Here is a 26618-nt window from a genome sequence, read left to right as displayed (position 1 = left end):
AGCTGGAACATCCCAATGCCCACAGACCCTGTGAGTACAACTCTGGGTATTTCTGGGGCAGGGGAGGTGAAATGATCATGACGCTCTGACATGCTGAGGGCTTCTGATCTGACATATAATATTTCCAAGAAAGGGATTTTGATAAAAGTGAGGAAATTTCCGATGACTTCGTATTCAGTTTCCTAATATTGGAGAATGTCTGGGTTAGGGAGATATATATTAAAGATTTATTATGAATTATTAACAATGAAATTTGGCAAGTGCCTGAGGCATCCAAATTTTTGCTTTTAGTGATCAGTAGGTTCACAGGAGATCCCTAATGTACTTTCAGCCTCTCTGCCCGTGGACAGCAGCAGCAACACCTTTCCTGGATCCATCAGGCTCAGTCTGAGCTGTCCTTTCTCCAAGCTGCAAACAGAACCTGTCCCCAGCCAGTGCCCTGCAAACAGGCAGGGTTCTGTCAGGCCAAGGAGAGGGCACAGAGATTTGGGGTCTGGGAGTGCTGGCAGGGAGAGATCAGGCACAGGGAGACACCTGCAGGAGGAAAATCTCCAGGAAGCAGAGAGAAGATCAGGGAAGGAGAGAAAACAAAACCCAGAAATGTTGAGGCAGGGAGAGTTTAGAGATGTCCAGACGATCCCCTCCAGTGCAGCCCCTCCCTCTGCACAAACCCCCTCCCTCCTGTGCCCCAGCCAAGCCTCTGCCCTCAGGGCCGGGGCTCCAAGGTGTGCAGCCCCTCCTGTGCAGGCAGAGCTGCAGCAGAGCCATGGGGCAGCTCTGCAGCCCCGGGCCCAGTTCCCTCTGCAGAGCACAGGGCTGGGAGCAGCTGCCCGGCACTGGGGGCTCTGGCAGGGGGCACAGCTGGCTCAGGGTGACACAGCTGTCCCCAGTGCCTGGCTCTGGGCAATGCTGGCAGTGCAGCCAGGGAAGGAGCTGCATCTCCCTTCATCCAGTGCCATCAGAAGGACACTTGGAAGTGTCCCTGAGATTTCAGTCCAAGCTGGGAGCTTCAATCAAGGATGCAAACCTGTCCTAGAGCATCTCTGAGTTATAAGATTGATGGGAAAAGGCAGAGGTGTTGTGACACTGAAAATGCTGCTGGGTGGGTGAAATGAGCAATGTGAGTCCTTGCCTACAAATGTGGAGCTGAGCTGTGGTGGATCCATCTGCTCTCAGATGTACCTGGGGCATTTTTAGGGAAAATGTGGAAAGGTGATCATCCTCCCCCAGAGAAAGGTTAAAGCCCAGAGAAATTCAAAAGAGGTCAGAATGAGAGAGCATCTCCCCTCACTCTCCTCTCATCACTTCTCCGCACAGAACTTATTCTGTTCTCCCTGAGTGCAGCAGAAATGCGGAGGGTTTCTGATTTCCAGGAACAGCAGGACTGATATAAGGGTGTTTATGAAGAAAACCCCAGAAGTGTAGAACACAAAATGCTGTCTATGTGTGTTCCAGGGGAGGGGGTTTGGGAAATGTCTTTGATTTTTGTTACAGGTAACGCCTCTAACTCTTCACTGTAATTTTCTCCATGAACAGGGGCCTATGTGCAGCCACAGCAAAACAGCAGCTCTATCAGCCACTTCCTCCTGCTGGCACTGGCAGACACGCGGCAGCTGCAGCTCCTGCACTTCTGCCTCTTCCTGGGCATCTCCCTGGCTGCCCTCCTGGGCAACGGCCTCATCATCAGCGCCGTAGCCTGCGGCCACCACCTGCACACGCCCATGTTCTTCTTCCTGCTCAACCTGGCCCTCAGCGACCTGGGCTCCATCTTAACCACTGTCCCCAAAGCCATGCACAATTCCCTCTGGGACACCAGCACCATCTTCTACACAGGATGTGCTGCACAGCTCTTTTTCTTTCTGTTCTTCACTGGAGCAGAAATTTCCCTCCTGACCATCATGTGCTACGACCGCTACGTGTCCATCTGCAAACCCCTGCACTATGGGACCCTCCTGGGCAGCAGAACTTGTGCCCACATGGCAGCAGCTGCCTGGGCCAGTGGCTTTCTCAATGCTCTCATGCACACGGCCAGTACATTTTCCCTGCCCCTGTGCCATGGCAATGCCCTGGACCAGTTCTTCTGTGAAATCCCACAGATCCTCAAGCTCTCCTGCTTCAAATCCTATCTCAGAGAACTTGGGCTCATTGCTGTTACTATGTCTTTTGGATTTGGTTGTTTTGTATTCATTGTTTTCTCCTATGTGCAGATCTTCAGGGCTGTGCTGAGGATCCCGTCTGAGCAGGGACGGCACAAAGCCTTTTCCACCTGCCTCCCTCACCTGGCTGTGGTCTCTCTCTTTGTCAGCACTGTCATGTTTGCTCACCTGAAGCCCCCCTCCATGTCCTCCCCATCCCTAGATCTGACAGTGTCAGTTCTGTACTCGGTGGTGCCTCCAGCCCTGAACCCCCTCATCTACAGCCTGAGGAACCAGGAGCTCAAGGTTGCAGTGTGGACACTGATGACTGGATGTTTTCAGAAACATTAAACTGCCAGCCAGTTTGTGCATATCACTTTTAATAAAACTCATCTTTGATATTTCTTGGTGGTTTCATTTTGGAGGTTCTTTTTCTTTGTTTTATTTTTTTAATCTTGTCCACAAAGAAAACCCATTCCTTTTGCCAGTTCTGATTTTGTTTCTCTCCACCTTCCCTGTGGCCACAGACTGTGTCAATGAGGGGCTGCACTCTTGGTGGCTTTAAAGAAACTAAAGGTACCTCAAGCAACGTTTTCTGCACAGATGCCCTTTTGTTGCCTTCTCTGAAGCTGCAGCAGCAATGTTTGGGTGCAGAACTGGGAACAGATCATTGCTGGCAAAGAAGCTCTGTTCCTGCTGGCCACACCATTCCTGACCCAGGCCAGGAGCCATTTGCCTTCTTGGCCACCTGGGCACACTGCTGGCTCATGTCCAGCCTGCTGTCCATCAGTCCCTGCAGGTCCCTTTCTGCCTGGCTGCTGTCCAGCCACTCTGTCCCCAGCCTGTAGCGCTGCAGGGGTTGATGTGACAAAATTGCAGGACCCAGCACTTGGACTTGTTAAACCTCACCTTGTTGGATTTGGGCCCTGGATCCAGCCTGTCCAGGGCCCTTTGCAGAGCCCTCCTTTGCTCCTGCAGGTCAACACTCACATCCCACTTGGTGAACTTCTGCAAAGTTGTCCTCGGTTCCATGGATCCCCTCAGTGTCACAATGTCACTTTGGTTAAACCAGGCCCTGCACTGTCACACTGGTCTCATTGGTTCCATGGGGCCCCAGGGTGTCACAAAGGCCCCATGGTCACATGAGGTCCCACACTGTCACAATGCACTCTGTGGTTCCACAAGTCCCCTCAGTGTCACAATGGACTCCTTGTTTCCACAAGCCCACACAGTGTCACAAGGGCCTTCCAGATTCCCTGAGGCCCCAGAGTGTCACAGTGGACCCTTGGTTACACAAGGCCCTGCAGTGTCACAGTGGCCCCTTGGTTCCATGAGGCCCCGCAGTGTCAGAAGGGCCCCTTGGTTCCCCTGGGCCCTGGACTCTCCCAAGGCTCTCCTTGGTTTGGCAGTGTCACTGTGGTGAAACCTCTCGGTCAAACAAGGCCCCGCAGTGTCCCCATGGCCTCTGTGGTTCCACCAGGACCCAGTGTCACGGGGACTCCCTGGTTCCATTGGGCCCCAGAGCACGACAATGGAGTCCTGGTTCTATGGGGCTGCACAGTGTCACCATGGCCTCTGTGGTTCCACCAGGACCCAGTGTCATTCCAGTGTAATTCAATGCCTAATACCGCCTTGTCACCCAGACATGCCACTGAGTGCCACTGGAGAGGGACAGTGACTCTGCCACCTCCCCCCTGGCTTGCCCATTCCAATGCCCACTCACCCTTTCTGTGAAGAACTTCTTCCTCTTGTCCAGCCCAAACCTCCCCTGGTGCAGCTGAAGGCTGTGTCTTCTTGTCCTGCCCTCCAGCAGATCCACACTCACACCCAGCTTGGTGTCACCTGCAAATCTGGGGATGGTGGGCTCGATCCCCTCCCCCAGATCATCGGTGAAGATGTTAAACAGGACTGGGCCCAGCACAGATCCCTGGGGGACAGCACCAGGGACTGGACACCAGCTGGGTGCAGCACCATCCCCACCCCTCTCTGGGCCCAGCCTCCAGCCAGCTCTTCCATCTCCCAGCCAGGAGGGAACCTGCCCAAGCCATGGGCTGCAGCTTTTCCAGGGAATGCTGTCAGAGACAATGTCCAAGGCTTTGCTGAAGCCCACATGGACACATCCACAGCCTTTCCCACATCCACAGGTGGGTCACCTGGTTATAAAAGGAGATCAGGTTACTCAGGCAGGACTTGCCCCTCTTAAATCCATGCTGGCTGGCTCTGACCCCTCGGCCATCCTGTGGGTGCCCTGTGGTGGCTCTCAAGGTGATCTGTTCCATAACCTTGCCGGGCACCGAGGTCAGGCTGACAGGCCTGGAGCTCCCCAGATCCTCCTTCCAGCCCTTCTTGGGGATGGGCTCACACTGGCACCTCCAGTGCTCTGGGACCTCCCTGGTGAGCCAGGACTGATGGTGAATGATGGGGAGCAGCTTGGGGAGCTCATCCACCAGCTCCCTCATCCCCCTAGCATCTGATCCCCTCCACCTGTGATCATCTGAGTGTCTCAGCAGGACACCAGCTGCTTCCTCCTGGATTACAGGGGCCTGTTCTGCTCCCTGTTCCCATCTACCAGCTCAGGAGAACTCTTGTACAGAGGACCACCTCTCCATATATTTAAAATTGATACAAACAAGATGTTAAGTAGCTCAATCTTTTCCTTATCTTTAGTTACTGTATTTTCCACTGCAACCAATAAATACTAGAGGGTGTCCTTATCCCATGTTTTACTACTAATTTATTTATAGACTTTTTTCTATTATTTTTCACAGAAGTGGCTAGGTTAATCTCTAATTGAGATTTCACCTGTCAGCTTTTCATTCTCCGTGACCTAACACCATCCTTAAACAATTCCTAAGTTGCCTGACCTTCTGTCCAAAGTTGATGAACCCTCTTTTTTTCCCTTGATTTTCCACAAAAGCTCCATGGGCATTCAGGGCAGTGATTTTCCTCACCAGCTCATCTTTTGCCACACTGGGACAGGCTGCTCCTTCCCCCTTAAGATTACTTTACTGAAATGTATCCATCCTCCCTGGATCCTCCCTGGATCCCTTTAAGAGCTGTTTCCCTGAAAAATATCGGTACCTGATTTGGTACTCCCCAAATCAGCATCCTAAATAGGCCAAAGTCTGCCCTTCCTCATTCCAGTGCGGAAGTTTTGTTGCTGCCCCTCCTTCTTTCACAGATCATTGAAAACTTGATTATTTCATGGTCACTGTGCCCCAGGCAGCCTCTGACCCCCACATCTGCCACCAGCCCTTCTCTGTTTGTGAGCAGCAGCAGACAGAGCTTTCCTTGGGAGTGGAGTGTTACCAAAAATTCGCTAAAACAAAAAACTCCTTAACACCAGTGCAGTATTAAGAAGCAGCATTCTTTATTCAGCCGGATGCGCGGGGGATAGCTCCTCCCAAAGCTGAGAATGCTGAGTGCAGGAAAGTTTCTGTTCATTTTCTGTATTTTGCACACTTAATTCATTGATTGTGCTGGACTAAACACACATCTGATAATAATTTGCCCAGAATCATTAACATATTTCCCCTCCCCTTTACCCATGTGTTCTTCTGTCCTGGGGGTCTCTCTGTTGGTTTCTGGTGGTCGTGGACCCCAGTGTTCCCATGGGTCTGGCTGAGCTGGCAGGACACTGAGGCTGGTGAACTTCCAGTTTCCCTTCTCCCGCAGTGGGCATTGTGTGGTTTCCATAGGCCTGGAGTTTGGAGAACAAGCTCCAGGTGTCAGCTCACCTGGTGGAGACAATTTATCATCTGGAAATATGAGGTCACAGAGTGATCTATGACATCACAGGAGTGATCTATGACAGAATGGTCCATGACATCATAGAGTGGTTTATGTGAGGCTATCAAGAAGTTGTGATATCATAGGCCATCTCTGTTATATCACAGAGTAGGCTTTGATATCACAGAGTTGTCTGTGATATCAGAGACCAGCTGTGTGACATTACAGAATGGGCTGTGACATCTCAGAGAGGCTGTGTGACATCCCAGGAGGGCTCTGTGAGGTCACTGGGTTGGTCACTCTGCCCCAGCTCCCCCTCACAGTTTCTCCCAACAAGTCCAATGCTCTTCATGACCAGCAGGGTCCCTGTCCCCTGGTATCCCCCCAGTCCCCCTGGAGCCACAGCCTCCACCAAAGGATGTTCCACAGGATCCACCCCTGAGCCTGACATGGGGAAAAGGGGCCAGGGCTGTGTGACCAGGACATCAAGGACGTGGATTATCCAGGTTCCTGTGGCCTGGGTGGGGTTCCCCAGGGCAGGAAAGATGTCTGGCAGCTGGAGCAGGGTTAGGGAAGGGCCTCCAAGGTGGGGCAGGAGCCCTTGGGCTGTGAGCAGAGGCTGAGGGAGCTGGGCTTGTCCAGCCTGGAGCAGGGAAGGCTGAGGGGCTCCTCATCCCAGCCTGGCAGTGCCAGTGAGGAGGGGATGGAGAACACAGAGCCAGGCTCTTCACCAGGGGGCCTGGTGGGACACAAAAGCCAGTGGGTGGAAGGGGAAGGAGGGGAGATCAGCCAGGCCAGGAGGAAATGAAATGAGTCAGGCTGGTTTCTGCATTTCCTCAACACCAAAATCAGCCTGACCTCCCTTCTCCATCCACCACTGACAGCTTTTCACATCAGGAATTGTTTGAGATATTTTTGCCCACACTCCAGGATGAGCATCCTGATACAAGAACCTAACTGTGTTTATATCTATCACAGAACCACGTTTGTCTGAAATTCATTCTAGCATGAAAATCACTTGTGGATGGTGGACTCATTAGACTCTGCTGAGTCTAATTGCACTTAGCTCAGGGAAGACCGTGATTGTTATTAAATTCTGTCCTGTTCAACTATGGTCAGTTGGCCACGAAGAGAAACTTTCTGTGTCGCTGAGTCTCACCAGTTCCTGGCCCGCAAAGGACACAAACCTGATGAGTTGTGGTTCCCACTCCAGTGGTGGCGATTGGACCAGAAATGGGCACAGCTTTGTGGCTGCCCCAGCTCTGGGATGGGCCCTGGGCCTGGAGCAGGAGCAGCTCTGGAGGGCCCCAGGGCCGGGGCTCTTGTGCTGGCCTGGGCAGATGGGATGGCAGGAGGGGCTGCAGAGCTCTCAGCACCTCAGGCAGAGGGGAGCAGGGCAGCCAGGGAGCTCCTTTGGCCTTGGCCAAGCCCCTTCCCCATGGTGGGGCTGAGTCCTGGCTGAGCTGCAGCTGCTGCTGTGCCCTTGGCAGGGGCTGAGGCCGTGGGGCAGTGCCCAGAGCAGCCTGGGCTGAGCAGAGCTGTGGGGCCAGAGCCGGCTGGGCTGTGCTGGGGAGAGGCCCTTGGTGCTGCCCAGAGCTCAGGGCAGCTGGCAGAGCTGGCAGGGAGCTGGGCTGGGCTGGGAGAGCCTGGCACAGGAACCATCAGTGTCCATCTCAGCCTGGCTGAGCGGGCAGGGGTGGGAAGATCATCCAAGGTCCACAAGTTCTCTGTGTGGGAGCTGAGCTTGTGACCCCCTGAGCCCTCCCAAGTGCTGGGGCTGCACCTCCAACTCCAGAGGAGATGTGACAGATGGGAGCAGAGACAAATAATTCCTGCTGGACTCTTTCTTGGGTTTGCAGACACAGGTGACCTACATCCACTAGACAAGGTGTTTTGTGCCAGATAAAACTGGGGGAGTGATAAGAATAATATTTTTTAACTGGAAATTGTATTTCATGCATGATGCACAATGAGAAAAAAACCACACATAGGATCAAAAGAGCATCTGAATTTTTCAGGGGACAAGAGACTCATTGAAGTTCCAGCTGCCAAACCTGTTCAAATACTTTCCTCAGGGCTTCCTTGAGATGAGACGTGACCACCAGAGGCCAAGGCCAGACAGAGCTGTCTGTCCTGGCAGATTTTGGGTGGGATTACCCTTGCATATATGGAATTTTTCAGGAGGATTATGCATTTTGGCCATGGGCACCTGGAAAGGTGGATGGTTCTTTTCCATAGGAAGGAAAGCACAGAGCCCCAGTTCTCCAGGGGCTGATGAGAGGCAGCCCTCAACGTTCCAAGATCAGCTGGACCTGTCAGGTGGCCCCTGGGAGGACAAGCCAGCCAGACCTGTTCCATGTTCCCTTGGTTTCATGGAGCTCTGCAGTGTCCCAATGTTCTGCTTGCTTCTTAAGTGTGGCCCTGTAGTAGATAGGGACAGGTGAACGGAAGATTTCGGGATGTGACAGAAAGAAAGACCCCCATCCCCCTCTCACCCTGCAACATGTTTTCCATTACCCCAAAGAATGTAACCACACCTAATCCAGTAGTCTTCCACTCCTGACTAACCCTAGAGACCCTACCAACCTGCCCTGACGTAGCAGAGTCCCCCAAGACTATTTAAACCCATGAGATAAGATAATAAACGCTTTTCGACCGTCCACCACATTGGTGTCCAGCGCGTGTTGTTAGCCTGAGTGGACCAGGGGAGACTGGGCTGCCGTGCTGTTCCTTGCAACCAGGTCGCTGTTGCCTCCCATGAAGGCAAGATATCTGGTGCCAAAACCCGGGAAAAATTCGCTCGGGTAGCGGGTGTCGCCTGGACAAGAGCAGCGGCCAAACCGGTGAAACCGTGTTCTCGGCGGGGGAGACGTCCCTGGACCCACGATCGTCATAGACGCCATCGCCAGGGTCGTAAGTGAGGTTCATAAGCAATGGGGAATTGAGTGTAAGCTCAAAGACTTTTATCTTGCTATAGCAAGGCTGCTTGAGCTTGGGGCAATTGAACGCCCTGTGGATGTTTTGCATCCGGAGATATGGGAAAAATGCACAGCCATGCTGGCCGAGGACACGAAATCCTCAGGCAGCGGCAAATGCCTTAAGGCATGGGGCAAAGTCGAGAAAGCCCTACGCAGAGCAATAGAAGAGCAAGAGACATGGAGAGCAGTGCATACGTGTTTATTAGTTACACCCAAGCTAGGCGTAGGAGCGGCAACGCAAACAGCCCGGGAGCGGGGATCCGGGGGGGCCCAGCGCGTCACCCCCCTCCCCGGACCAGAGCCCAAATCCCCCCACGGAACCTTCCCAAAAATCTGCGGCTTCCCCATCCGCCCCACCGCCGCCAGTCAGTGACCCGCTGCCAGAAGTGCAGCGGCACGCGGGGTTCTGTTGGCGGAGGCTGGCGGGGGAAGCCAGAGGTGCGGAGGCCGCGGCTCGGGAGGAGATCCTACCCATGCCGCCCCCGTATCCCTTTGAAAATGGCGCCGGCAGCCAAGGGGAGGGGCGGGGCGCGGGCAGTCTCGGTGCGAAGAGCCCAGAGGCGCGGAGTTTTGCTAATGCGCGTGTGCGGGAGAAAGAGGAGGAGAGTGGCAGAGGGCTCGGAGCCGATTGGCAGCCGCGCCTGACGCCACCACCATGTAAGGGAGAAACCCCCCCCTGCAGGAGGGAGGGTGAGCCCGGGGGGCGGCAGCGGCACCACCCCCGGGGGGAGGAGCGGGGTCGGAGCCGCACAAAACGGCACCGAGACCCGGAAGTGCGCTGGCACTCGACTTCCGACTCGGAGTCCGGCAGCAGCTCCGGCAGCTCAGAAGAGCTGCCGGGATCCGGCTGGGACTCTAAGACGAAGGGAACAGAGCTAACGCAATTTAAAACAAAACCAAGTAAAGCTTTAAGCTGCACCGAAAAGCAGTCACAATACGAACCAGCCCAGTTTACCGACTGGGGAGAAATAAAAGGGAAAAACACAACCCACCCCAAAACCTTGCCTCCAAAAGTCACCGACACCCCGGCTGGCCATGCAGATGTATTCCAGATAAGCCGCACAGCCGAGTCCGATCCAAACCCAATTTTTCGTATGCTAGAAGCTACCTTTCTAACCCTAAACGAAACCAAACCGAACCTGACTAACTCCTGTTGGCTTTGTTATGATGTTAAACCCCCTTTCTACGAAGGCATTGCTTTAGACACCCCCTTCAGTTACTCCACAGCCAGTGCCCCCCACCAGTGCAGATGGGACACTCCCCGCAGAGGAATCACCCTGAGTCAAATCACAAGACAAAGCAAGTATTTTAGCAATGCAACTTTAGCAAAGCAGAAAGGCAACTTCTGCACTAAAGTTGTCAAGCCCAACAGAAAGACCAATAAGTGGGTGGTCCCATCCGCATCTGGGATGTGGGTTTGCCAGCGATCCGGAGTGAGTCCTTGTGTGTTCCTTGCCAAATTTAATGACTCTATTGACTTCTGTGTCCAAGTTCTGATTGTTCCTAGGGTCCTGTACCACTCAGATGAAGAAGTGTACCACCTTTTTGAAGAACCTGACAGACTCCACAAAAGAGAAATAATCACAGGTTTAACTATCGCAATGCTGCTCGGCCTGGGAGCAGCTGGTACAGCCACAGGTGTCTCAGCCATCGCAACCCAACAGCACGGACTCTCTCAGCTGCAAATGACCATTGATGAAGACCTGCAGAGGATCGAGAAATCCATCTCCTATCTAGAGAAATCAGTCTCTTTGCTTTCAGAAGTAGTTTTACAGAATAGGCGAGGACTGGACCTCTTGTTCATGCAACAAGGAGGACTGTGTGCAGCTTTGAAAGAGGAATGCTGCTTTTATGCAGATCATACGGGAGTCGTTAAAGACTCCATGGCAGAACTCCGAGATAGACTGGCTCAGAGAAAGAGAGACAGGGAAACCCAGCAGAGCTGGTTCGAATCCTGGTTCAATCAATCACCTTGGCTCACCACCATAATTTCCGCCCTAGTAGGTCCACTGGCAATACTGCTTTCAGCTGTTACCATAGGGCCATGCCTGCAGAACAAACTAGTCTCGTTTGTTCAGGCCCGTCTAGAACGGGCGAACATTCTGTTCGTGGGCCAGCAACAAATGCTGTAAACCAAAAACTGCGAACACAGTCAGTTGCAAAAGCCTTCAAAACTCACCTTGCGAGATTTACTCAGGTTTACCAAACCCCTTTTTCCTTACAAGTTACAAGTTTGTACCTCACTCCAGTGCCTATATCTACGACTACCTCATTTTTATTATGAAAAGGAGGGGGGAGATGTAGTAGATAGGGAAAGGTGAACGGAAGATTTCGGGACGTGATGGAAAGAAAGACCCCCATCCCCCTCTCACCCTGCAACATGTTATCCATTACCCCAAAGAATGTAACCACACCTAACCCAGTAGTTTTCCACTCCTGACTAACCCTAGAGACCCTGCCAACCCCCCCCTGACGTAGCAGAGTCCCCCAAGACTATTTAAACCCATGAGATAAGATAATAAACGCTTTCGACCGTCCACCACATTGGTGTCCGGTGTGTGTCGTTAGCCCGAGTGGCCCAGGGGAGACTGGGCTGCCGTGATGTTCCTTACAACCAGGCCGCCGTTGTCTTCCATGAAGGCAACAGTGTACATTTTCTTGAGTTTGGCTATGCCAACTTCACCTGAGTCTTATAATAAAGCAAACAAAAAACTCAAACCGAAACCAACAAAACCCAGAAACAAACAAACCCACGCAAACCAATCAAACACAGAGACTATGATAACCCAGATAAAACCAAAGGGAATGAGGAGTTAGTATTAGTTTTGAGTTCATCACAGCAGGCAAATGGCTGCTTTCCACGGGATCACCATAAAAAGCCACAGATAACAGCTGCTCCAAAATACACCCAACGGGAGAACCATCAAAGTGATACATAGCAACTCTGGGGGCAGCTCCCAATTAAGGTGAGGGATGAGCACACAGTGGTACAGCTCCAGCCTTCCCCAGCCTCCAGGCTGCTCTTTGCTCCTGATGTAAGAGCCTTGCAGGACTGTGGCCCCTCTCAGTGCATTCTAAATCATTCCCACAGCTCTCACTTGAGCCCCTGGCATTTCCAGAGCGAGATGCAGGCACAATCCTACTGCCTGCTGAGCCTCTCTGGGAGATCCTGAGCATCTTCCTACCTAGAGCCACAAAAGAGCTCAGGCTCTCCCTGAACTGGGTTCTCAGGGGAGGTTTCCATATCCCTGCGAGATGTGTTCATCGTTCATCAGGCTGTGCCCAGCCTGGATCAGGGCAGCTTGGATGCCACATGGGATCCATCCTTTGCCCTGCCATGTGATCCTCCATGCAGTGGGGATAAAAAGCCGAGCACTGGGGAACCCCCAGGTGCTGCAGCAGTGATATTTTTGGGTGAAACACAGAGCTGTGCATGGCCAGCTTGAAGTCTGCACTGGTGTGAGCAACAGGCCTGCCATGCGGAGCCCAGGGCCACAAGCAGTGCTCACCCTGGCTGGGACATTGAGTCCCAACATGCGATCCCGTGGGACAGGGCACGCTGGGATTTGCCCCTGCAGCTACCCAGTGTGTCCAGAGAGACAGCAAGGAGACAGTGACCTCTGTCAGCGGGACCCTCTGAGTGGGACAACCACTCCTGGGGTGGCTGTGCCAGCTCCTCCTTGAACCTCCAGCCCTGGGAACCTGGAGCAAGTGGAAAGCACAACTTGGCCAATACTGCCTGTGCCCGAAGCAAATGGAAAGAGAACTGGGGTGGGAAAAATCACGGTTGTTTATTTACAGAAGAACAGCAATGAAAGCACAGAACACATTTAGATTTGTAAGAATATTTGTAATAACAACAGTTTATAGAAGGTATATATCTAAGAACATATCTAACAACAATATTTGAAATGTATTTACAGAAGACAAAACAAAGCCCTAAAACCTATATCCTAAATGCAACAACAAACTGTAAAAACTATGTACAAAAGGGTGCCATTTCTGTCCGGGATCTCCATCAGTCAGGAAGAAAAGCAGGTGCCATGGTCACTGCAGTCAGGCACTGAGGGGTCTTCCGTGTGTCCCCAGGGTGCCACAGTGGGATTCTGCTGCCAGAGCTGAGGCTGGCTGAGTCTGGGGGCTGGGCCCCAGGCACTGCCATGGGGCTTGTGTGGCCCAAAGCAAGCACAGGACAGGCTGGGCATGGCCACCAGAATCCAATGCACTGGGTACCACGGGCCTGAGCAGGTACCACCCAGACCAATCCCGCCCCAGCCTGGCTGCAGGGAACCCACTCTGCCTGTGGGGACCACATGCCTCTCCTGCTGCTGGCATCGGTCTTCATCCCAGGACCATGGCCTCCTCTTCATCTTTTTCATCTATGTCCATGTCCTTGGTGTACTCTTCCATGTCCAAGTCCATTTCCTCTTCCACATCCACATCCACCTCCATCTCTTCCTCTCCAGTCTGCTCTCCATCCACCTCCATCTCCTCCTCCATATCAATTTCTGTGTCCACCTCCATCTCTTCCTCTCCTGTCTTTTCTCCATCCACTTCCATCTTTTCCTCTCTATCAGCCTGTGTGTCCACCTCCATCTTGTCCTCTCTGCCTGCCACAGCCTGCAGAGGTAGCAAAACCTCAGAGTGGGGTCCCTGTCCCACCCCATCCCCCCAGAACTCCAGCCCACACCCGGGCAGCTGGGGGGATCCACCTCCATGGAATGGCACCGTACCTTCCTCAGGACAAATGTCAGCATCCTGCAGGGATGGATGGCACAATCCAGGCCTTAGGCAGCTTTGGAGACTGATGAGATGAGGTTTCGGGGCAGGAACAAGAAGGGTGACAGGAGCAGCAGGAGCAGCGTGCAGCGTGTGCTGAGCCCAGGGCCAGCGGTTGTGTTGTGCTGCCTGCTGGGTGCTGGCAGTTCCAGATGGGACATGGATTGTGACATGACCATTGAGCTAGAGAGCCTTTGGTTCCATGCTTAGCAACGTTCCCCCAGAGCATGGTGCTCAGAGCCCTCTTCCCAAGCATGGGGCATCCACAGCCTGGGCCAGCGCCTCAGCACCCTCAGTGGCAAAGAGCAGCTTCCTCAGCTCCAACTTCAATCAGCCTCCTGCAGCTGAAAGCCGTCCCCCCTTGTCCTGTTGCCACAGGCCCTGTGGAACACTCTGTCCCAGTCTTTCTTGTGGCACCCTTGCAGTGCTGCAGAGCTGCAGTGAGGCCTCCCCAGGGTCTCCTCTTTCCAGGCTGAGCATCCCCAGCCCCACGTGGACAGCAGGCAGTGTGATCAGGGGAAGTCCAGGCTGGAGTCAAATGGCATCAGGAACTGGGAGATGGAAGCTTTAGGCCCAGCTTTGCCTCTCAATGTACAAAATTAATAAGAGTGGAGGGCAAGATGGTGGGACACTGGTTCTGCACTAATTGGTGAATATAGTCTCTGGTTTTTTCTTTTTTTCTGTCATGCTGATGCAGGTTTGGCTGTTTGAAAGGAAGCTTGGCACAATATCCACTGTCTTCTCCATTTGTGAAACACCGAGCAGAGTCTGGTCAAGCTGATGTTGCAGAGCAAAACCTGCCAATGTACTGGTGATCCTGAGCCTGGAGGATTCAATTAAACCCAGCCAAAAGTAATTTCTGGAAAGTCAAGCCTGGTGTACATTTTCTTGAGTTTGGCTATGCCAACTTCACCTGAGTCTTATGAAAAAGCAAACAGAAAACTCAAACCAAAACAGACAAAACCCAGAAGCAAACAAACCCACGCAAACCAATCTAACCAATACTAAGGTATTAGTATTAGTTTTGAGTTCATCACAGCAGGCAAGTGGCTGCTTTCCACGGGACCACCGTAAAAAGCCACAGATAACAGCTGCTCCAAAATACACCCAACGGGAGAACCATAAAAGTGGTACATAGCAACTCTGGGGGCAGCTGCCCATGAAGGTGAGGGATGAGCACACAGTGGTACAGCTCCAGCCTTCCCCAGCCTCCAGGCTGCTCTTTGCTCCTGATGTAAGAGCCTTGCAGGACTGTGGCCCCTCTCAGTGCATTCTAAATCATTCCCACAGCTCTCACTTGAGCCACTGGCATTTCCAGAGCGAGATGCAGGCACAATCCTACTGCCTGCTGAGCCTCTCTGGGAGATCCTCAGCATCTTCCTGCCTAGAGCCACAAAAGAGCTCAGACTCTCCCTGAACTGGGTTTTCAGGGGACGTTTCCATATCCCTGCGAGATGTGTTCATCGTTCATCAGGCTGTGCCCAGCCTGGATCAGGGCAGCTTGGATGCCACATGGGATGCATCCTTTGCCTTGCCATGTGATCCTCCATGCAGTGGGGATAAAAAGCCGAGCACTGGGGAACCCCCAGGTGCTGCAGCAGTGATATTTTTGGGAGAAACACGGAGCTGTGCATGGCCAGCTTGAAGTCTGCACTGGTGTGAGCAACAGGCCTGCCATGCTGCGCCCAGGGCCACAAGCAGTGCTCACCCTGGCTGGGACACTGAGTCCCAACATGGGATCCCATGGGACAGGGCATGCTGGGATTTGCCCCTGCAGCTACCCAGTGTGTCCAGAGAGACTGCAAGGAGACAGTGACCTCTGTCAGCGGGACCCTCTGAGTGGGACAACCACTCCTGGGGTGGCTGTGCCAGCTCCTCCATGAACCTCCAGCCCTGGGAACCTGGAGCAAGTGGAAACCACAACTTGGCCAATACTGCCTGTGCCTGAAGCAAATAGAAAGAGAACTGGGGTGGGAAAAATCACGGTTGTTTATTTACAGAAGAACAGCAATGAAAACACAGAACACATTTAGATTTGTAAGAATATTTGTAATAACAACAGTTTATAGAAGGTATATACCTAAGAACATATCTAACAACAATATCTGAAATGTATTTACAGAAGACAAAACAACGCCCTAAAACCTATATCCTAAAAGCAACAACAAACTCTAAAAACTATGTACAAAAGGGTGCCATCTCTGTCCGGGATCTCCATCAGTCAGGAACAAAAGCAGGTGCCATGGTCACTGCAGTCAGGCACAGAGGGCTCTTCCGTGTGTCCCCAGGCTGGCACAGCGGGACTCTGCTGCCAGAGCTGAGGCTGGCTGGGTCTGGGGGCTGGGCCCCAGGCACTGGCATGGGGCTTGTGTGGCCCAAAGCAAGCACAGAACAGGCTGGGCATGGCCACCAGAATCCAATGCACTGGGTACCACGGGCCTGAGCAGAGACCACCCAGCCCAGCCCCGCCCCAGCCTGGCTGCAGGGAACCCACTCTGCCTGTGGGGACCACATGCCTGTCCTGCTGCTGGCATCGGTCTTCATCCCAGGACCATGGCCTCCTCTTCATCTTTTTCATCTATGTTCATGTCCTCGGTGTACTCTTCCATGTCCACGTCCATCTCCTCTTCCACATCCACATCCACCTCCATCTCTTCCTCTCCAGTCTGCTCTCCATCCACCTCCATCTCCTCCTCCGTATCAACTGGGGTGTCCACCTCCATCTCTTCCTCTCCTGTCTTTTCTCCATCCACTTCCATCTTCTCCTCTCTATCAGTTTGTGTGTCCACCTCCATCTTGTCCTCTCTGCCTGCCACAGCCTGCAGAGGTAGCAAAACCTCAGAGTGGGGTTCCTGTCCCACCCCATCCCCCCAGAACTCCAGCCCACCCGGGCAGCTGGGGGGATCCACCTCCATGGAATGGCACCGTACCTTCCTCAGGACAAATGTCAGCATCCTGCAGGGATGGATGAAACAATCCAGGCCTTAGGCAGCTTTGGAGACTGAAGAGATGAGCTATCTGGGCAGGAACAAGAAGGGTGACAGGAGCAGCAGGAGCAGCGTGCAGCGTGTGCTGAGCCCAGGGCCAGCGGTTGTGTTGTGCTGCTTGCTGGCTGCTGGCAGTTCCAGATGGGACATGGATTGTGACATGACCATTGAGCTAGAGAGCCTTTGGTTCCATGCTTAGCAACGTTCCCCCAGAGCATGGTGCTCAGAGCCCTGTTCCCAAGGATGGGGCATCCACAGCCTGGGCCAGTGTCTCAGCAGCCTCAGTGGCAAAGAGCAGCTTCCTTAGATCCAACTTCAATCAGCCTCCAGCAGCTGAAAGCCGTCCCCCCTTGTCCTGGTGCCACAGGCCCTGTGCAACACTCTGTCCCAGTCTTTCTTGTGGCACCCTTGCAGTGCTGCAGAGCTGCAGTGAGGCCTCCCCAGGGTCTCCTCTTTCCAGGCTGAGCATCCCCAGCCCCACGTGGACAGCAGGCAGTGTGATCAGGGGGAGTCCAGGCTAGAGTCAAATGGCATCAGGAACTGAGAGATGGAAGCTTTAGGCCCAGCTTTGCCTCTCAATGTACAAAATTAATAAGAGTGGAGGGCAAGATGGTGGGACACTGGTTCTGCTCTAATTGGTGAATCTAGTCTCTGTTTTTTTCTTTTTTTCTGTCATGCTGATGCAGGTTTGGCTGTTTGAAAGGAAGCTTGGCACAATATCCATTGTCTTCTCCATTTGTGAAACACCGAGCAGAGTCTGGGCAAGGTGATGTTGCGGAGCAAAACCTGCCAATGTACTGGTGATCCTGAGCCTGGAGGACGCAGTTAAACCCAGCCAAAAGTAATTTCTGGAAAGTCAAGCCTGGTGTGCATTTTCTTGAGTTTGGCTATGCCAACTTCACCTGAGTCTTATAATAAAGCAAACAAAAAACTCAAACCAAAACCGACAAAACCCAGAAACAAACAAACCCACGCAAACCAATCAAACAAATAGATTTAAAAAATCCAAATAAAACCAAAAGGAATGAGGAGTTAGTATTAGTTTTGAGTTCATCACAGCAGGCAAGTGGCTGCTTTCCACGGGATCACCATAAAAAGCCACAGATAACAGCTGCTCCAAAATACACCCAACGGGAGAACCATCAAAGTGATACATAGCAACTCTGGGGGCAGCTCCCCATGAAGGTGAGGGATGAGCACCCAGTGGTACAGCTCCAGCCTTCCCCAGCCTCCAGGCTGCTCTTTGCTCCTGATGTAAGAGCCTTGCAGGACTGTGGCCCCTCTCAGTGCATTCTAAATCATTCCCACAGCTCTCACTTGAGCCACTGGCATGTCCAGAGCGAGATGCAGGCACAATCCTACTGCCTGCTGAGCCTCCCTGGGAGATCCTGAGCATCTTCCTGCCTAGAGCCACAAAAGAGCTCAGGCTCTGCCTGAACTGGGTTTTCAGGGGAGCTTTCCATGTCCCTGTGAGATGTGTTCATCGTTCATCAGGCTGTGCCCAGCCTGGATCAGGGCAGGTTGGATGCCACATGGGATCCATCCTTTGCCCTGCCATGTGATCCTCCATGCAGTGGGGATAAAAAGCCAAGCACTGGGGAACCCCAGGTGCTGCAGCAGTGATATTTTTGGGAGAAACACAGAGCTGTGCACGGCCAGCTTCAAGTCTGCACTGGTGTGAGCACCAGGCCTGCCATGCTGAGCCCAGGGCCACAAGCAGTGCTCACCCTGGCTGGGACATTGAGTCCCAACATGGGATCCCATGGGACAGGGCACGCTGGGATTTGCCCCTGCAGCTACCCAGTGTGTCCAGAGAGACTGCAAGGAGACAGTGACCTCTGTCAGTGGGACCCTTTGAGTGGGACAACCACTGCTGGGGTGGCTGTGCCAGCTCCCCCATGAACCTCCAGCCCTGGGAACCGGGAGCAAGTGGAAAACACAACCTGGCCAATACTGCCTGTGCCTGAAGCAAATGGAAAGAGAACTGGGGTGGGAAAAATCACGGTTGTTTATTTACAGAAGAACAGCGATGAAAACACAGAACACATTTAGATTTGTAAGAATATTTGTAATAACAACAGTTTATAGAAAGTATATACCTAAGAACATATCTAACAACAGTATTTGAAATGTATTTACAGAAGCAAAAACAAAGCCCTAAACCCTATATCCTAAAGGCAACAACAAACTCTAAAAACTATGTACAAAAGGGTGCCATCTCTGTCCGGGATCTCCATCACTCCAGGAAGAAAAGCAGGTGCCATGGTCACTGCAGTCAGGCACAGAGGGCTCTTCCGTGTGTCCCCAGGCTGGCACAGGGGGACTCTGCTGCCAGAGCTGAGGCTGGCTGGGTCTGGGGGCTGGGCCCCAGGCACTGCCATGGGGCTTGTGCGGCCCAAAGCAAGCACAGGACAGGCTGGGCATGGCCACCAGAATCCAATGCACTGGGTACCATGGGCCTGAGCAGAGACCACCCAGCCCAGCCCCGCCCCAGCCTGGCTGCAGGGAACCCACTCTGCCTGTGGGGACCACATGCCTGTCCTGCTGCTGGCATTGGTCTTCATCGCAGGACCATGGCCTCCTCTTCATCTTTTTAATCAACATCCATGTCCGCGGTGTACTCTTCCATGTCCACATCCATTTCCTCTTCCACATCCACATCCACCTCCATCTCTTCCTCTCCAGTCTGTCCTCCATCCACCTCCATCTCCTCCTCCTTATCAATTGGTGTGTCCACCTCCATCTCTTCCTCTCCTGTCTTTTCTCCCTCCACTTCCATCTCCTCCTCTCTATCAGATTGCGTGTCCACCAAGATCTTGTCCTCTCTGCTTTCCACGGCCTGCAGAGGTAGCAAAACCTCAGAGTGGGGTCCCTGTCCCACCCCATCCCCCCAGAACTCCAGCCCACCCGGGCAGCTGGGGGGATCCACCTCCATGGAATGGCACCGTACCTTCCTCAGGACAAATGTCAGCATCCTGCAGGGATGGATGACACAATCCAAGCCTTAGGCAGCTTTGGAGACTGATGCTCTGAGGTATCGGGGCAGGAACAAGAAGGGTGACAGGAGCAGCAGGAGCAGCGTGCAGCGTGTGCTGAGCCCAGGGCCAGCAGTTGTGTTGTGCTGCTTGCTGGGTGCTGGCAGTTCCAGGTGGGACATGGATTGTGACATGACCATTGAGCTAGAGAGCCTTTGGTTCCATGCTTAGCAACATTCCCCCAGAGCATGGTGCTCAGAGCCCTGTTCCCAAGGATGGGGCATCCACAGCCTGGGCCAGTGCCTCAGCAGCCTCAGTGGCAAAGAGCAGCTTCCTCAGCTCCAACTTCAATCAGCCTCCTGCAGCTGAAAGCCGTCCCCCCTTGTCCTGTTGCCACAGGCCCTGTGGAACACTCTGTCCCAGTCTTTCTTGTGGCACCCTTGCAGTGCTGCAGAGCTGCAGTGAGGCCTCCCCAGGGTCTCCTCTTTCCAGGCTGAGCATCCCCAGCCCCACGTGGACAGCAGGCAGTGTGATCAGGGGGAGTCCAGGCTAGAGTCAAATGGCATCAGGAACTGAGAGATGGAAGCTTTAGGCCCAGCTTTGCCTCTCAATGTACAAAATTAATAAGAGTGGAGGGCAAGATGGTGGGACACTGGTTCTGCTCTAATTGGTGAATCTAGTCTCTGTTTTTTTCTTTTTTTCTGTCCTGCTGATGCAGGTTTGGCTGTTTGAAAGGAAGCTTGGCACAATATCCATTGTCTTCTCCATTTGTGAAACACTGAGCAGAGTCTGGGCAAGCTGATGTTGCGGAGCAAAACCTGCCAATGTACTGGTGATCCTGAGCCTGGAGGATTCCATTAAACCCAGCCAAAAGTAATTTCTGGAAAGTCAAGCCTGGTGTACATTTTCTTGAGTTTGGCTATGCCAACTTCACCTGAGTCTTATAATAAAGCAAACAAAATCTCAAACCAAAACCGACAAAGCCCAGAAACAAACAAACCCACGCAAACCAATCAAACAAATAGATTTAAAAAATCCAAATAAAACCAAAGGGAATGAGGAGTTAGTATTAGTTTTGAGTTCATCACAGCAGGCAAGTGGCTGCTTTCCACGGGATCACCATAAAAAGCCACAGATAACAGCTGCTCCAAAATACACCCAACGGGAGACCCATCAAAGTGATACATAGCAACTCTGGGGGCAGCTCCCCATGAAGGTGAGGGATGAGCACACAGTGGTACAGCTCCAGCCTTCCCCAGCCTCCAGGCTGCTCTTTGCTCCTGATGTAAGAGCCTTGCAAGACTGTGGCCCCTCTCGGTGCATTATAAATCATTCCCACAGCTCTCACTTGAGCCACTGGCATCTCCAGAGCGAGATGCAGGCACAATCCTACTGCCTGCTGAGCCTCTCTGGGAGATCCTGAGCATCTTCCTACCTAGAGCCACAAAAGAGCTCAGGCTCTCCCTGAACTGGGTTTTCAGGGGAGCTTTCCATGTCCCTGTGAGATGTGTTCATCGTTCATCAGGCTGTGCCCAGCCTGGATCAGGGCAGGCTGGATGCCACATGGGATCCATCCTTTGCCCTGCCATGTGATCCTCCATGCAGTGGGGATAAAAAGCCAAGCACTGGGGAACCCCAGGTGCTGCAGCAGTGATATTTTTGGGAGAAACACGGAGCTGTGCATGGCCAGCTTCAAGTCTGCACTGGTGTGAGCACCAGGCCTGCCATGCTGAGCCCAGGGCCACAAGCAGTGCTCACCCTGGCTGGGACACTGAGTCCCAACATGGGATCCCATGGGACAGGGCACGCTGGGATTTGCCCCTGCAGCTACCCAGTGTGTCCAGAGAGACTGCAAGGAGACAGTGACTTCTGTCAGTGGGACCCTTTGAGTGGGACAACCACTCCTGGGGTGGCTGTGCCAGCTCCCCCATGAACCTCCAGCCATGGGAACCTGGAGCAAGTGGAAACCGCAACTTGGCCAATACTGCCTGTGCCTGAAGCAAATGGAAAGAGAACTGGGGTGGGAAAAATCACGGTTGTTTATTTACAGAAGAACAGCGATGAAAACACAGAACACATTTAGATTTGTAAGAATATTTGTAATAACAACAGTTTATAGAAGGTATATACCTAAGAACATATCTAACAACAGTATTTGAAATGTATTTACAGAAGACAAAAGAAAGCCCTAAAACCTATATCCTAAAGGCAACAACAAACTCTAAAAACTATGTACAAAAGGGTGCCATCACTGTCCGGGATCTCCATCAGTCAGGAACAAAAGCAGGTGCCATGGTCACTGCAGTCAGGCACAGAGGGCTCTTCCGTGTGTCCCCAGGCTGGCACAGCGGGACTCTGCTGCCAGAGCTGAGGCTGGCTGGGTCTGGGGGCTGGGCCCCAGGCACTGCCATGGGGCTTGTGTGGCCTAAAGCAAGCACAGGACAGGCTGGGCATGGCCACCAGAATCCAAGACACTGGGTACCACGGGCCTGAGCAGAGACCACCCAGCCCAGCCCCGCCCCAGCATGGCTGCAGGGAACCCACTCAGCTTGTGGGGACCACATGCCTGCCCTGCTGCTGGCATCGCTCTTCATCCCAGGACCATGGCCTCCTCTTCATCTTTTTCATCAACATCCATGTCCTCGGTGTACTCTTCCATGTCCACATCCATTTCCTCTTCCACATCCGCATCCACCTCCATCTCTTCCTCTCCAGTGTCCTGGGTTGTAAGATAAGCTTGTATTCTATTTGCCATCTGTTGAAGGCAAACCTGTTTGGCAGGTTTTGTTATCTCTCCCAAAGACAATGGTTTGCCCCGTATTGCTTATACACTATTGACTGACTCGCTGCAGGGCTGGTAAATGTAACACCGTGAGGGGTCCCACCCAGAGGGGGAAGCCAAGCACTCTATTATTGTTTAAAGGGGTAGCTTTTTGGGGAGAGGAGGCAGCTCTCTGGGCGGGACTCCGAGAGAAGCAGCTCACACTCTCTCTTCGCGGGATTCCCAGAGAAGCAGCTCGCTCTCTCTTCTTCGCATATCTTGCAGCGAAACAGCCGGGGAAGCGGCGGCGGCGGAGCTCGGAGGCAACCCCGGCACAGAGGAAGACCGGCCCCACTGCCACCAGATCTTCAGAGGAAAACTATACCCTTCAAAAGATCACCACTGCAGCTGCGATTCATCAATCACTGCAAGGGGAGCAATTGTCCCAGCAGGACTGCTACTGGCACCCCGAATCCTCAGGTTCTGGACTTTTTTTTTTTTTCCACTGGTTTTGTTTGTACCGATTGCATTTGCCTTTTTAAATTGTTGTCTAGTTTTCTCCTAGTAAAGAATTGTTACTCCCATTCCCATATCTTTGCCTGAGAGCCTTTTGATTTAAAACTCCTAGTAAGTCGGAGGGGGGGGGTTTACCTTCTCCATTGCACAGGAGGCTTTAGCCCTCCTTCGCAGATTCCTGTCTTGTCGAACCTAGACAGATTTTGGCGCACCAACGTGAGGCCCGAGGGCATTGACAGGGAAAAAGGATTAACAGTTCTTAAGTAATTTGGTTTTTTGTTGCGTGTAAAAACATCTTCAGCATCACCATGTGGTCTAGTTTACCTTGGTTTGGGTGGCATGTGATCGTAACTATACTTTTCCCATTTGCAGACCCTTATCTAAAAATGGGTCCTATAACTAAGGCTACGGTGTCTATTGTCAAGTTTGGCTTCTGGGTTAATTGGGTGAGGAATTCATGGATCTTTAATTTCCTCTGGAAGTCAGGTACATGGATTCATAGCTATCACACATTAACTGTATGTTTTTGGGGTTACTTTAATAATGGTACCTACTGCGAGGAAATAGCGCCTGGGCAAACTTTCTCCCAACCTTTTAACCATCTTTTTGGGTCTGCTCCACCAGTTTTCAAAGGGTTAAGATCCTTTCTAAGTGCTAATGATACCATACAATGGGTGGTGTTGCTGATAGTCCTGTTATATTTAGCATTCAGAGATAAGGGAAGATTAACCTGGATAACTACCCTCACAGCTACACCACAGACTCGAGATGCTGCTGCTCCAGAGCCTGACCCTGCCCCACAGCCCACCTCAGAAATGAACCGCCCAGATTGGGTGAGGGTTCTGGTTAAGGAGATACGAGAGATGCTGAAGGAGTGCATTTCCCCAGCTGGTGAGAAACCGGCCCTTTGCCTTGAGGAGGGACAGTCTAATAGTACAGCTGTGGAACCCACAGATGTTACAACTGTCCAGGTTCCAGCTGAACCACAAAGGCAGTCACGGTCAGCAGCAGTTGCCCCGGTAGAAACAAGGAAGTCTAAGGTGAAAGCAGAGCACCCTGCAGATAGGGACAGGAATGGAGGAACCTCACAACCCACAGGGGAGCCAGAGATTGCTATCATCACCGAGTCCCTGACGTACAAAAGTCCTCGTAATCTGCATAAAGACATTGTGCGATGAGGGCGTGAGGCTTATGCTACCTGGCTACTTCGGGTTTGGGATCTTATGGGTACAGGCGTGCAGCTGGACGGTGGTGAGGCAAGGAACTTGGGACCCTTGACCCAGGATTTGGGTATAAATCAGGTTTCTGTAAGCTAACCAGGGTCCCTTTCTCTCTGGGAGCGGCTCTTCATGAGTGTCAGGGAGAGGTTTGTCCACAGAGAGAGAATGCAAGAGCACCATCATAGAATGCGCTGGAAGACCCTCGAGGAAGGGATCCAACAGCTGAGGGAAGTGGCAGTATTGGAGGTACTCTTTGGGAGGGATGGACGACACAATAATGACCCCGACAAGGTCAGGTGTACGGGACAAATGCTGTGGAGTCTAGCAAATCTGGGGCCATCTCAATACACCACCTTCATTGCAACAATCAATGCTGACGCTCACCGGGAGACAGTGGGTTCTGTTGCCAACAAACTTAGGAATTATGAGAGTATGATTAATGGCCCAATGCAGGCTCATATCTCAGCTGTGATTAAGGAGTTTAAAGAGGAGATGAGGGAGGATATAAGGAAGGTTAATACAGCACCCGTGAGAGTCACAGGCCCCAGAATCAGCGCCCAACAATCCCCAGCTAGAGAGAGAGGGTACACCCCAAGGGCTAATCTGTGGTTCTTCCTGCGTGACCATGGGGAAGACATGGGGAGGTGGCATGGGAAACCCACTTCTGTCCTGGCAGCATGGGTCTGTCAACTTAAGGAGGGAAACTCTAACCAGGGGAGTGCCACCAAAGTGAAGGTAGCCTCAACCTCCCGTGACCAAGCTTGTGGGTACGATCTGTCAGACCCCCTTGAAGGGACCTCTAGTATGTATGCCCAGGGAAGGAATGATAACCAGTGTTAGAGGGGCCCTGTCTCTAGCCAGGGAGAGGCACGGGACAACCGGATCTTCTGGACAGTGTGGATCCGATGGCCTGGCACATCAGAGCCACAAAAATATGATGCTTTAGTTGATAGTGGTGCACAGTGTACTCTGATACCATCGGGACATGTGGGGGCAGAGCCTGTTTCCATTGCTGGTGTGACAGGGGGATCACAACAATTGACTCTGGTGGAAGCCGAGGTGAGCCTGACTGGGAAGGAGTGGAAGAAACATCCTATAGTGACTGGCCCAGATGCTCCGTGTATCCTAGGCATAGACTTCCTCCGGAACGGATATTACAAAGACCCAAAGGGACTCAGGTGGGCTTTTGGAATAGCCGCTGTAGAGGCAGAAGACATTAGGCAATTGAACGCCTTGCCTGCACTGTCAGAAAACCCCTCTGCAGTAGGACTCCTAAGGGTGGAAGAACAACGCGTGCCAATTGCGACCTCGACAGTGCACCGCCGGCAGTATCGGACGGATCGAGATGCCGTGATCCCCATCCACAAAATGATTCGGGAGCTGGAGAGCCAAGGGGTGGTCAGCAAAACCCACTCACCCTTCAACAGCCCCATCTGGCCTGTGCGCAAATCTGACCAAGAATGGAGATTGACTGTGGACTATCGTGGCTTAAATGAAGTGACTCCACCGCTGAGCGCTGCTGTACCGGATATGCTGGAACTCCAGTACGAGCTGGAGTCCAAGGCAGCAAAGTGGTATGCCACCATTGATATTGCTAATGCGTTTTTCTCCATTCCTCTGGCAGCAGAATGCAGGCCTCAGTTCGCTTTCACCTGGAGGGGCATGCAGTACACTTGGAACCGACTGCCCCAGGGGTGGAAACACAGCCCCACCATCTGCCATGGACTGATCCAGACTGCACTAGAAAAGGGTGAGGCTCCAGAACACCTGCAATACATTGATGACATCATTGTGTGGGGGAGCACAGCGGCAGAAGTGTTTGAGAAAGGTGAGAGGATCATCCAGATACTGCTAGAAGCTGGCTTCGCCATCAAGAAGAGCAAAGTCAAGGGACCTGCCCGAGAAATCCAGTTCCTGGGAGTGAAATGGCAAGACGGACGGCGCCAGATTCCCACTGAGGTCATCAACAAGATCACAGCTATGTCCCCACCAACCAGCAAAAAGGAAACACAAGCTTTCCTAGGTGCCATAGGTTTCTGGAGAATGCACATTCCTGAGTATAGCCAGATTGTGAGCCCTCTTTATCTGGTTACCCAAAAGAAGAATGATTTCCACTGGGGCCCTGAGCAGCAACAAGCTTTCACCCAGATCAAGCAGGAGATCGCTCATGCTGTAGCCCTTGGCCCAGTCAGGACGGGACCAGAGGTCAAGAATGTCCTCTACTCTGCAGCCGGGAACCATGGGTTGTCCTGGAGCCTTTGGCAGAAAGTGCCTGGGGAGACTCGAGGCCGACCACTGGGATTCTGGAGCCGAAGTTACAGAGGGTCTGAAGCCAACTACACTCCCACAGAGAAGGAAATCTTGGCTGCCTTTGAAGGAGTTCAAGCCGCCTCGGAGGTAATTGGCACAGAAACACAACTCCTCCTGGCACCCCGACTACCGGTGCTGGGGTGGATGTTTAAAGGAAAGGTTCCTACTACCCACCATGCCACTGGCGCCACATGGAGCAAATGGATTGCCCTCATCACTCAACGCGCC

At 52.6% G+C, this 26618-nt stretch overlaps 2 protein-coding genes across 2 annotated transcripts in view; both read left to right on the top strand.

The window, feature by feature from the left end:
• The window catches only part of LOC144248867 (uncharacterized), a 770489-nt gene that overhangs the window by 568179 nt on the left and 175692 nt on the right, over positions 1-26618 (top strand). The gene's annotated exons all lie outside the window — the stretch shown is intronic.
• LOC146764085 (olfactory receptor 14J1-like) lies at positions 1566-2486 on the top strand. Its single transcript, XM_085565659.1, has one exon. It carries the CDS (start codon positions 1722-1724, stop codon positions 2484-2486), a length of 765 nt encoding a protein of 254 aa, XP_085421785.1. The 5' UTR covers positions 1566-1721.

This window comes from Lonchura striata, chromosome 36 (genome assembly GCF_050655825.1).
Source record: "Lonchura striata isolate lonStrDom1 chromosome 36, ASM5065582v1, whole genome shotgun sequence".
NCBI classification, from domain to species: Eukaryota; Metazoa; Chordata; class Aves; order Passeriformes; family Estrildidae; genus Lonchura; species Lonchura striata.
Note: the sequence above shows the minus strand (reverse complement) of the source record. Positions and strands in the feature narration are given on the sequence as shown.

Coding starts and splice junctions, on each gene's coding strand:
- LOC146764085 (XM_085565659.1), top strand. CDS start 1,722: ATGTTCTTCTTCCTGCTCAACCTGGCCCTCAGCGACCTGGGCTCCATC.